We start from the raw sequence: 13,338 nt of genomic DNA on the forward strand, positions 1-13,338 counted from the left end.
GATTTATCCTTTTGGCTTTAGCCAAATTATGAAAATAAGGTATGATTATTTCTACTTCTTTACATATAACTTAACAGAATTATCTCTGTGTATTTTAACACTGGAAAGGACTTTAGAAAATACCTGGTTGACCCACTTTCATTTTACAAATAAGAACTAAAAGTGTAAACAACTTAGCTAAGGTCACAAAGGTACTTAAGGCTAGATGAACTCAAGTCTAAACTTCCCCATAAGATAATGGTCTTTGTGCACATTACCTTTCTACCCTGTGCAAGTTTCTATTTCCCCTTAAAACTAAGAGTTCTTCCTTCTTATTAGAGCCCAGGAGAAAATAAGATGGAATATTATAATTCTGCTCAGAGGGTGAATAATGTTTACAGGTGTTTCAGTTCAGAAGTTGAATTAGAAGTTGCACACCATACTGAATATACAGTTCAGCTACATATTCTCTACAAGATAAACAGCTAAAAGAGAAGGGCCCTTGTTACCTTGTTTTTATTGCTCATGTATACATGGTGATCCACCTTCCCAAACTGAAGTCCCACACAAAGTACACACTGAAGCCCATCTTCCGGTAAGTTATCAAGATGTACAAATCGATCGTAAATTTTATCTACATTTACCTGTAGTTTTTTTTTTGAGACAGCACAGAAAAAAAACACACACACACACATAGCTGAAGTATCAAACTGCAAAACACAGATTAACAATAATTTAATTTTTCAGAGGTCAGGTGACATCCTCTCCCACGAGTAAGAAAATGACTATACAGGTAAAGATAATGTGGTATTAATTTTATATCTGAATGATCAGTGAAACAATATGCTTTAAAAGGAAGTATAATCTTTTTTCTATCAACATAACATTTACCCAAAATACCTAATATACCCAATATTTATCCAAGTCAGTTAATATGGTCCAGAATCTAAAAAATATTTCACATAAGGGACTCCTTTATCCTCTATCTCTTATTTTTTTACCAAGAGAAGACTCATATGACATCTCCATCACTTCAATATTTTAAAACTAGTGCCAAGATTTTCTTTAATTCTTAACAGGTGAAAACAATAAGACAAACAATGCTTTTTATCAATTCAACAAGCGTACAAAAGCATTTAACTGCAAAATTTACCTCTGGGTCATTTTCTCTAATCAAGGTTGTAAATATAGCTTCCTAGAAAGGCAAAATAAAGAAGATTGAAGGTGCACACTCTTTCTTATTTATATATTTAATTAGTCAAGATTTATAATAAAATATGAACAAGCATTAAGAACTACCTCATAAAATGAGAGTCAAGCAAAATTTCTGTTCCTTCCAAAAATCTTTCCCTCTTTCTACACAAGTTATTTAAGTCACACCCGACCATAGACTTTAATTCTTCTTAGTCTTCTAAGAACATTAAAGACTAGTAAGGGGGTACCATTTAGGGAAAGACACTCAAATTCACATACAAGGAATAAGAGATCTAATTTAGCAGACAGTAAGAGAACTCAAATTACAAAGCAAACTCGAGGATGAGAACGAACAGGGATATAAGCTAGTGAAAAAAACATCACAAGGTTATTAAGTGTACAGCAATTCGATGTTACTGAATTATATAAACAGGCCAAGAGTGGCACCACACAAAGACATCAAAGCTGGAAGAAGCTAGATAAAAGGCTTAAATGCACAGAGAACGAACTTTACCTTATGAGACAAGAATTCTTAACATTTTTTTTCTCTTCAATGCTGACATATATAAAACTACCCCAGCTATTATATCACATTAGAATGATTCTCTATGGAAAGCTTTTTCAAAAGACATGCATTCCACCCTTCTCTAGAGATTCCCAGTTATCTCTGCTTCATGCCTCTTAGCAGTAAATGTTTGTAGGCCACACAAAAACAATGAAGGATTTCTAAATCAGTTAAATTCGAATAGATTTGAATTTTATGCCAGTGTCATGACTTTGTGAAAAAGGTTTGGAGGGAGACTAAACTGAAGGCAGAGCATATAACAACGATTTTTAGTATGAGTTTTAAAGAGGTGAGGCAAAGGTGAATGGGATGAAGAGAGAACAAATTCCAGAAATTTCAGGAGTTAAAACAGATCAGACCTAGCACCAGCTGGTTATGAGAAATGAAAGGAAATAATCCCTTCCACCATACATGAGGAATTGGATTCCCTCAGTATGGAAGTAACTCTCAAACAATGAGATGGGAGACTACGGAGAAACAGGAAGATGCTTTCTTAGTGTTTGAGAAAAAACACATGAGCCAAAGGAGGAAACTAGAAAACAAAACAGACTATAATAAATTTGATTAAAAATTTTAATAATTGGTAAATATGATGGTAAATCTATTATTTACCTCGTCTTTTAAATTCATGTTTTCAGGAGCCATACTTATTGAGAGTTGATTTCCATCCATTGATATTGGGAAGCAGGTATAAAATTTTACCATAGAATCTGCAGATTTTCTATTTATTTCTATAAATGCCTTTTAAACAAGAACAAAAAAAGTATTAAGTTACTTCTCCTTAAAAAATTTAATACTTAAAAGTCAAAGGAATTTCATAACTTCGCAAATATTTTTGAAATAAAAAATGCATTCCTTAGAAAGTAAGGCCTATACTCTAAGAACATTACAACTAAAACCAAGAAATAATGACTAAATTCATAAGGCAATACTAAAGAGGAATAACAAGGGACACTGTAGTAAATGACACTAAGGAAATCTTATTTATCTTATTCATCACTATATCCTTACTACCAAGAGCAGTATCTAGCATGTAACAGACATCAAATGAACATGTACTGAGTAAACTCAATGAATGACAAAATATGAGAAATATGAGGAATGAAAGAACCAAAGAAATGTGTGATGGTTATCAAGTTATGTTCTGTTATTTTCTTAAGTATAAAATTGGAGCACCATACAATTTGGTTTTAATTTTCATACCTGGGTTAAGTAAAAAGATTGAACCTTGTTCCATACATTTGATAGTTAATGAGGTGAAAACAGTCCATATTTTTATTTATAGTTGTAGCTTTCTAAAATGAATTATCTCTTTATGTCATTAGCATATTTATCAAACTTTTAGTATTTTATAGCATGTTTATACAAATCCTTTGTTTCCCATTTACACAAATATTTTAAATCTTTTATTTCAATTTTGCTTTATGTTAATTTTAATTTCAAAATGTTTAAAATGTTTATATGAGTGAATCTGATATTTTTCCATATAACATCTAGAAAAATATTAAATCTCCAAAAACCTAATTGATTCAACTCTAATCAAAAGTGGGCATAAATAATCTAGATTTGTATTTGGATTTACATTTATGCACATTCACTTCGGTATATGATGCAAACTAAGAATCTGAATTATTCATTCCCAGAGTTTCACAATTTCCCCCTATTTCAAGGTATTATCACATAAAATTCTTATATTAAAAAAAGTATTTTTTCAACTTTTATCCATCTCTAAACATTACAAATAATGTGCTTTCTAGAAAATAGCTTTAATGAAATATAGTTTACATATCATAAAGTTCACCTGTTTAAGTGTACAATTCAATGATTTTTAATGTAGAGCTGTGCAATCATTCAAGTAATCTACTTTTGATCATTGGAAGCACTGATACTGAAGCTGAAACTCCAATACTTCGGCCACCTCATGCAAAGAGTTGACTCATTGGAAAAGACCCTGATGCTGGGAGGGATTGGGGGCAGGAGGAGAAGGGGATGACAGAGGATGAGATGGTTGGATAGCATCACCCACTCAATGGACGTGAGTTTGAGTAAACTCCGGGAGTTGGTGATGGACAGGGAGGCCTGGCGTGCTGCGATTCATGGGGTCGCAAAGAGTCGGGCACGACTGAGCGACTGAACTGAACTGAAAACTGAATATAATTACTTACACTTACTATCCCTTCCTTCTTTGTTTTCTTGAGTACACTGGTTCGACTCTCAAAAATTTCTAATGATCACCAACTCCTTTCTATAAGAACACTACTCCCCACCACTCTGAGGGTGCTGTTTCCATTATTTAAACTTCTCTGAACCTTCATGTCCTGTAAATATTTTCTACAAGTTGTTCATTATTAACACATTTTGTTTTAAAATTACAAAAGTAATAAACACTTATTATAGAAAATTGAAGACATACAGATAAAACTAGGCTGGTTCTATGTACTGATGACTCCATCAGTGTGAGTCTGAAAATGGTTATTTCCCATTTGAGTATAAACGGTAAAAAAAAAAGCAGAAATACTAGTAAAGACAGCTAAACAAAACTTTGTAAGTTGTTAAAAAACTATTATTATATAAGGTATTTTCTGTTAAATGTTCAAGCAAATTTTTAATGGGGAAATCCATCCTTCCCACCATAAAACTACACCTGATTATAGAATAAAACTTTAAAAATAAGTGATTAACTGTATTTTGTATTTTAAAAATGCCTTAGCTTGAGACAACTTATTTTGAGGTGTTGCTCTTAAACCCTTTCTTCCAAGCTTTGTAAAGTTAATGTTTTTCAAAATGCGCTTGCAGACAACATGAATTCACAACTATTTTCAACTCTTACCTTTTTATGAGATGACAAAATCAAAATATCCTTTAAACCACCAAATGGTTTTACAAGGTTGGAAACTTCTTCAACAGAATATCCTTTACTAGGCAAATCAGAAATAAGTACCAGACACATTTCTTCTGTTTCCTTCAAAACAAATTTAAGAACTGACATTAAAACTGTTATTTACTTAGTTATATTTATTTAAGTTTGACACTGCAGATCACTGTTAGTATTTAAATTGCATTTAATACTCTGATTTATTCAGAAAGTTGGTCTAAACCACAAATTAAAAACAATACAAAATGCATTTTTCCACTTTTTAAGTACACAGAGTAATTCTGTCATCTAGTCAAGGTCTTTAGTTCTCTTCTGTAACCACTGCTTAAAAACAAGTTTAAAAACATAACGCTGCCTGTCTTTGACTAAAACTCTTTCCTTTCGTGTACTGTTCCCATTCCTGTGCCTTGTGATGCTAATATATTTGATGCTCCAAATCAGCTCAGTTCAGTTCAGTCGCTCAGTCGTGTCCGACTCTTTGCGACCCCATGAATCGCAACACGCCAAGCCTCCCTGTCCATCACCAACTCCCGGAGTTTACTCAAACTCATGTCCATCGGGTTGGTGATGCCATCCAGCCATCTCATCCTCTGTCATCCCCTTCTCCTCCTGCCCTCAAGCCCTCCCAGCATCAGGGTCTTTTCCAATGAGTCAACTCTTCGCATGAGGTGGCCTGAAGTACTGGAGTTTCAGCTTCAGTATCAGTCCTTCCAATGATCACCCAGGACTGATCTCCTTTAGGACGGACTGGTTGGATCTCCTTGCAGTCCAAGGGACTCTCAAGAGTCTTCTCCAACACCACAGTTCAAAAGCATCAATTCTTATGCACTTAGCTCTCTTTATAGTCCAACTCTCACATCCATACATGACTACTGGAAATCAGGGCATATCCTTTTATCATACTGAGTAAAATAATTCCTTGTAAGCAACATAAAAAAGCTTACCTAGTCTCTTAGTATCCTTACCCCATAACCCAATCCTCACTACAAAATACTTCCATTTCTGCCTTCTCTTCTCTTAGATCTATTTTATTCTTCAAGATGACTCCCCCCAAAATGCCAACTTTTCCTTTAGTGGATGTTGGGTGAAATCCACAAAAGTGCACTACACTAAATTTGGCAACTTGTAACTTTTCTTTCTGGAGGGTGAGAGGGTAGGAAATTATAATTTTCATAAGCTAGTTGAGAATGATTTTTAAATAGCATGCAAACTGTGTTCACAAATGATTCCTTCTAGAATGCAATAAGTCAATCTAAAAATTCTACTGCTGCTTTAAAATATTCTTCTCAAACCAAAATAGTAAGTTAACACATACTACTTAATTACTACTTGAAGAATAGGGCAACCGCTCTAATATGAACTTACCCTCAGCCCCTGAAGGGTCTCAGGATCTTAACCACTAATTTCTAAATTAATGAAATTTTAATATATTCAAAATGACACATATAAGGCACAGGAAAACAATGTGAACTTAATGCCCTTGAAATAGAACTGCAAATGCCACTTGCTCCTCTAAACATACAAAAAATTAACTGGTATTCTAAGTATTAACATCTCTCCCATTTGCCTCTATAAGAAAAAAAAAAAATTCACAAAATTCTATTGTTTTTCTACTCAAAAACCAAGCTGGCTTAACAATTTCTTCTCAGTGAAAAAAAATGCTCAGTAACATGTACAATTATTTATGATAATCTGCACCTCAATTTCTGTGACTTACTTTGCAACTCAAGATTTTTAAACTCAAAACACACTTTCAGTTCAGTTCACTCACTCAGTTGAGTCCGACTCTTTGCGACCCCATGAATCGCAGCACGCCAGGCGTCCCTGTCCATCACCAACTCTCGGAGTTTACTCAAACTCATGCCCATCGAGTCGGTGATGCTATCTAGCCATCTCATCCTCTGTCGCCCCCTTCTCCTCCTGCCCTCAATCCCTCCCAGCATCAGGGTCTTTTCCAATGAGTCAGCTCTTTGCATGAGGTGGCCAAAGTACTGGAGTTTCAGCTTCGGCATCAGTCCTTCCAATGAACACCCAGGACTGAGCTCCTTTAGGATGGACTGGTTGGCTCTCCTTGCAGTCCAAGGGACTCTCAAGAGTCTTCTCCAACACCACAGTTCAAAAGCATCAATTTTTTGGCGCTCAGCTTTCTTCACAGTCCAACTCTCACATCCATACATGACCACTGGAAAAACCATAGCCTTGACCAGACAGACCTTTGTTGGCAAAGTAATGCCTCTGCTTTTTAATATGCTGTCTAGGTTGGTCATAAATTTCCTTCCAAGGAGTAAGCGTCTTTTAATTTCATGGCTGCACTCACCATCCGCAGTGATTTTGGAGCCCAAAAAAAAAAGTCTGACACTGTTTCCACTGTCTCCCCATCTATTACAAGGGCACAAAAGACCATAATGTTCACCATACCTTGACATCTTTTACCTAGGTTTATAGTAAGAAAACTATACTGTGTCACAATCTCCTAAGCTTAAAAAAAAAAGGGGGAAATTAAAAACTGACCTTGCTGACTGGTTCATTTTCTGTGGCCTCCACAGCAGCTAAAGATACAAAATAAAATAAGAATTCATGCAAACATATTTTATTTATCAAGATCTAACTTTATTCCACAATAGATTAACTAGTAGCTTCATGAAAATGTAACAGGCAAAAGACCAGAGAAATTTAAATAGCATACAGTTACAAAAATAACTGGCTTTCAATTAATACATTCAGTTTTACTTCTTCTGAGAGCAAAATCAAGAAATAAGGTGAAGATCTGAATCACAATATTCTTAAATTCACCTAGATATAACCCTGATATTGGGGGGAAAAAAAAAAATATATATATATATATAGTTGTTGCTGTTGAATCACTCAGCTGTTTCCAACTCTTTGCGACCTCATGGCCTGTAGCCCGCCAGGCTCCTCTGTCCGTGGGATTTCCCAAGCAAGAATACTACACTGGGTTGTCATTTCCAACATACAATATATATATATGTAATATGTATATATTTCCTACATATATATATGACACAAAAACCTCAGTAAATTTTTTTTAATCTTTCATCTTTAAACATAAGAGAACAAAATAAAATTTCTATTTACCTACCTGAAATAGTTTCTTTAGCACCATTTTCAGTGGTTTTGACTTCCACATTTGTCTTCATTTCAGAGCTTTCTGCAAGATCAAAGTGAAAGTCAAAGTTGCTCAGTCGCATCCAATTCTGTGAACCCATGGACTGTATATAGTCCATGAAATTCTCCAGGTCAGAATACTGGAGTGGGTAGCCTTTCCCTTCTCCAGGGAATCTTCCCAACTGAGGGATCGAACCAATGCACGTCTCCCGCACTGCAGGCGGATTCTTTACCAGCTGAGCCCTTATTAGTCTAGAAAAACACACTAATACAATTAAACTAATGAATATAAACAGGAACTTAAGCTAGGTTATTTTGTTACTTCAAGTCTCCATAAGCTGACCTGATTGAAGACAAAGCTAATACAAATTTTCCTTTGAAACACAAAACAATCCTTTTCATTTTTAAGCAATGACTCCAAAATATATCTCGAATGTATACCAATAGGATTTAATGAAACAAAAGTACTGAATGATAGCAATTCAAGCTTACCTGGTACATTCACAGATTTACTGGTGTCTTTGTTCTTGACAAGTCCAGCCTTTTTGACTTCCAGGGACTTCTTTCCACTAGATTTTGCTTTTAAAAGTACAGTTGAACCATTATTAGAAGGTTCTATTCAGCCATTTACCATGTTTCATACTAATATGTCAGTAAATTAGTTCAATTTCATTATAAAAGCAGCTCTTTTCCATGTATTTATTTCTAATTTTTTTCCAGTATCTGTTTACCAATAAGATTAAACAAAAATATAAACTGAGATACAATTTTTGTTAAGGGTTATTAATGATTCACAAATTTGATCCTCATGTGCCAAAAGCACACAAAATCACACACAAAAATTCTACTTTATTATTTTCACAAAGATTCTTTACAATTAACATTAGTCTACTGGGAAAACATATTAATAAACAGATCATGTTAGTTTCAACATGTTACAATTCAGTGTTCCATTTCTTGATGGAGGATACATTCTTATAACATGGAAAGAAAATCTTTAAAGTAGAAATATTAGGGGAGTTCTATAAGCTGAGAAAGATAATATGAAGTGACAACTCTAAACATATGAGGAAAAGAAAGATTAAACAGGAGGGAAGTGGTTTAGCAGCCTATTATGCAGCTGTCAGAAATGTTTCCAAAATATCTGCAATGGCAAAAGCTGTCAAAGACCAAAGCACCTAAGAACAAAAGTTATATGTGTGTCAAGTTTTAAGTATCAAAGAAGTATCTACTAAACTTTTCAAGATGTTATTAGATACAAATTATATAAAACTTGCTTTTGATATTATATTATATTCTTTAAAACAGAATTATGAATAAACTTAATATAACCTTTCAACAGTCTTACCTGTTTTGATTGAAGCTTTATTACCTTTAGCAGCTACTGTTACCACAGATTTGACAGAACCTGCTGACTTCCCTAAATCACAAAAGCTCAGTCAAAACTGGTTTATTTATTAATTAGTATCAACAATATTCAAAGAACCTCACAAAGGATATAAGAGCAACAGACTATATTTTATTCAAAACATAAAATGCTATCATCTTTAGGGACACAGATCATTTGCTAAATTAGAAATGATAATGCACCTCCCTTTTTGGGTACTTAAAAAATAGCATTCAGGCAAGTTACTTAAATCATATCAACTAGAAGCAAAATTACTAACCACAGGATATAAAAACATTTCTATGATGGCTTTAATGGTTCCAAAAGCAGTTATATTTAGGACCTCCCAATTCATGCTTCCTTGGCTCCCAGTTGATTAAAAAGCCCTTCAAAGTGAAAGTCGCTCAGTCTTGTCTGACTCTCTATAACCCCATGGACTATTGCAGTCCATGGAATTCTCTAGGCCAGAATACTGGAGTGGGTAGCCATTCCCTTCTCCAGGGGATCTTCCTAACCCAAGGATCAAACCCAAATCTCCCTCATTGCAGGCAAATTCTTTACCAGCTGAGTTACCAGGGAAGCCCTTAAGAATACCTATATCATGGTCAGGCCACATCAAGATTGTTTTGACTCATTCCTAATGGGTCCTATTTTAACAGAACTTTTTGAACTGCTCTAACACTTTGTACATATGCATATGTTACTATTGCCTATATTCCAAAATGAAGTTTATATAAAGACTGTGATCATCTAAGTGTCACTAAAAAGACTGCCAGAGAACAAGAAAAACTGAACCTTTTTATTCAGAGAGCAACAAGAGGTTTAGTTCTTAAAATCAGGATTCTCAACAAGTAGCAAGACAGTATATGAGGAAAAAGACCAGGTTCAGAAGTCATAAAATCCAAGCTGAATTCCAAGTTAAATTGTGAAGTCTGGGATAATTTACTGATTGCTGTGCACACTACCCCTTTATAAACAATGGTGGTAATCACCCTATTTAACAGGACCTTCTGTGAAAATATGATCATGCTTTTGAAAAGTTATTAAAATGAATTATGACATCTACAATAATTAATCAAAATAGCTTACAAATCCACTGCTCATATCCAAAGAGAGACCTTAATTTTTGCTCAAAAAGAGAAATACTAATCTTTATATTGTCATTTAACCAGTCATTTCCTAGTCATGCCCAAGTTTTGTCACACTGCAGTAACCTAAGCCCAAATGAACCCTTAAGTGTTTCTTTCACTATTCTATGCTATTACCACAAATCAATTCACTTTACTACTTCTAGTAGAGGAAAAACAGAAAGGGGGATAAATACTAGGGCAAGCAGAAAAAAATTAAATTAGTTACTTTAAAATATAATGTAGCCTACAAAAAAGGCAAAAAGAACATCATTTGCCATAAGTTTGTTATCTGGACTATTTTATAAACAAAAAGTAAACAGAGAAGACCAAAATAAGAGAGAAAAAGGGAAATATTTCTAATATTCATCAAGAGAAATAGTTTGCCAGTTAAATTATCTTATTTTGATAATAACTGCAGGAAAAGAGCATTGTCTACTAAACATGCTTTCTCAAAACTTCTAGATGACTGTAAATTTCAAAAATTGGTATATACTCAGCAAACACTGTATCACATGAAATCCAAGACTGATGACAAAACCATCTTAAACAATTTAAAGTTAATCAACATGTCTAACATCCTAATATAGAAAACATACCTGAAGATTTATTTACTTTGGTTGCAGATGTCTTGGTTTGTCCAGTTTTCGCTAAAACAATAAGAAAAATACATCAGTAACACATTACAAAAAATATAATTTACATTTAGGAAAGAGCTAACTTGGCATAAGCTTCTTATCCTTCTCCATCAGAGGGCAGAGAGAATGAAAACCACAATCACAGAAAACTAACCAACTGATCACATGGATCACAGCCTGGTTTAACTCAAAGAAACTAAGTGCCAACCCATGCAGGGCCACCCAAGACGGATAGGTCATGGTGGAGAGTTCTGACAAAACGTGGTCCACTGGAGAAGGGAATGGCAAACTACTTCAGCATTCTTGCCTTGAGAACCCCATGAACAGTATGAAAAGGCAAAAAGATACGACACTGAAAGATGAACTCCCTAGGATGGTAGATGCCCAATATGCTACTGGAGAAGAGCGGAGAAATAGCTCCAGAAGGAATGAAAAGGCTGAGCCAAAGCTAAAACAACATCCAGTTGTGGATGTGGCTGGTGGTGAAAGTCAAAGTCCAATGCTGAAAAGAACAATACTGCATAAGAACCTGGAATGTTAGGTTCATGAATCAAGGTGAACTGGAATTGGTCAAACAGGAGACTGAAGAAGGCAATGGCACCCCACTCCAGTCCTCCTGCCTGGAAAACCCCACGGACGGAGGAGCATGGTAGGCTGCAGTCCACAGAGTCGCTAAGAATCGGACACAACTGGGCGACTTCACTTTCACTTTTCACTTTTATACATTGGAGAAGGAAATGGCAACCCACTCCAGTGTTCTTGCCTGGAGAATCCCAGGGACGGGGGAGCCTGGTGGGCTGCCGTCTATGGGGTCGCACAGAGTCGGACACGACTGAAGCGACTTAGCAGCAGTAGCAAACAGGAGATGGCAAGAGTAAACATTGACATTTTAGCAATCAGTGAACTAAAATGGAGCGGAATGGGCAAATTTAATTCATATGATCATTGTATCTACTACTGGTGGCAAGAATCCCTGAGAAGAAATGGAACAGCCCTCATAGTCAACAAGAGTCCAAAATGCATCACTTGAGTGCAGTCTCAAAAACGACAGAATGATCGGTTTGTTTCCAAGGAAAACCATTCAATACTGCAGTAATTCAGTTCATTTTCAAGGCCAATGATTCAATATCACAGTAATCCAAGTCTATGCCCCAATCACTAATGCTGAAGAAGGTGAAGTTGAATGCTTCTATGATGACCTCATAGTCAACAAGAGTCTGAAATGCAATCTCAAAAATGACAGAATCATCTCTGTTCGTATCCAAGGCAAACCATTCAATATCATAGCAATCCAAGTCTATACTCCAACCACTAATGCCAAAGAAGCTGAAGTTAAACGGTTCTATGATGACCTGAAAGACCTTACAGAATGAACACCTTTTCATCATAGGGGACTGGAATGCAAAAATAGGAAGTCAAGAGATACCTGGAGTAACAGGCAAGCTTGGCCTTAGAGTACAAAATTAAGCATGGCAAAGGCTAACAGAGTTTTGCCAAAAGAACACATTGGTCATAGCAAACACCCTCTTTCAACAACATAAGAGTCGACTCTATACATGGACATCACAGGATGGTCAATGCTGAAATCAGACTGATGATATTTTCTTTGCAGCCAAAGATGGAGAAGCTCTATACAGTCAGCAAAAATAAGAGCAGGAGCTGACTGTGGCTTAGATCATAAACTCTGATTGCAAAATTCAGACTTAAATTGCAGAAAGTAGGGAAAACCACTAGACCATTCAGGTATGACCTAAATCAAATCCCTTGCAATTATACAATGGAAGTAACAAGTAGATTCAAGGGATTAGATCTGATCGAGTGTCTGAAGAACTATGGATGGAGGTTTGTAATATTGTTCAGGAGGCAGTGATAAAACTATCCCCAAGAAAAAGAAATGCAAAAAGGCAAAATGGTTGTCTGAGGAGGCCTTACAAATAACTGAGAAAAGAAGAGAAGCTAAAGGCAAAGTAGAAAAGGAAAGTTATAACAAACTGAATGCAGAATCCCAAAGAATAGCAAGGATAGACAAGAAAGCCTTCCTAAGTGAATGATGTAAGGAAACAGAGGAACACAACAGAGTGTGAAAAGACTAGAGATAAAAATCAGAGACACCAAGGGAGCGTTTCACGCAAAGATGGGGACAGTAAAGGACAGACACGGCATGGACCTAACAGAAGCAGAAGAGATTAATAACAGGAGGCAAGAATACACGGAAGAACTATACAGAAAGGATCTTAATGATCTGGATAACCATGACGGTGTGATCACTCACCTAGAGCCAGACATCCTGGAATGGGAAGTCAAGTTGAGACTTAGGAAGCATCACTACAAACAAAGTTAGTGCAGGTGATAGAATTCCAGTTGAGCTATTTCAAATCCTAAAAGATGATGCTGTGAAAGTGCTGCCCTTCAGTATGCCAGCAAATTTGGAAAACTAAGCAGTGGCC

At 35.6% G+C, this 13,338-nt stretch overlaps 1 protein-coding gene across 6 annotated transcripts in view; it reads right to left on the bottom strand.

Annotated features, from left to right (window-relative positions):
- ZNF638 (zinc finger protein 638) overlaps positions 1-13,338 on the bottom strand; it is a 130,515-nt gene that overhangs the window by 20,764 nt on the left and 96,413 nt on the right. For all 6 annotated transcript variants that reach the window (XM_043468226.1, XM_043468227.1, XM_043468225.1 and 3 more), the window contains 9 exons: positions 10,853-10,903; positions 9,088-9,159; positions 8,232-8,318; positions 7,714-7,782; positions 7,125-7,162; positions 4,569-4,700; positions 2,351-2,479; positions 1,133-1,174; positions 489-623 (listed from right to left, as the gene is read on the bottom strand). In XM_043468226.1, coding sequence (XP_043324161.1) covers positions 489-623; positions 1,133-1,174; positions 2,351-2,479; positions 4,569-4,700; positions 7,125-7,162; positions 7,714-7,782; positions 8,232-8,318; positions 9,088-9,159; positions 10,853-10,903 — 755 coding nt within the window. The remainder of the gene's footprint in view (positions 1-488; positions 624-1,132; positions 1,175-2,350; positions 2,480-4,568; positions 4,701-7,124; positions 7,163-7,713; positions 7,783-8,231; positions 8,319-9,087; positions 9,160-10,852; positions 10,904-13,338) is intronic.

This window comes from Cervus canadensis, chromosome 5 (assembly GCF_019320065.1).
Source record: "Cervus canadensis isolate Bull #8, Minnesota chromosome 5, ASM1932006v1, whole genome shotgun sequence".
Classification (NCBI taxonomy): domain Eukaryota; kingdom Metazoa; phylum Chordata; class Mammalia; order Artiodactyla; family Cervidae; genus Cervus; species Cervus canadensis.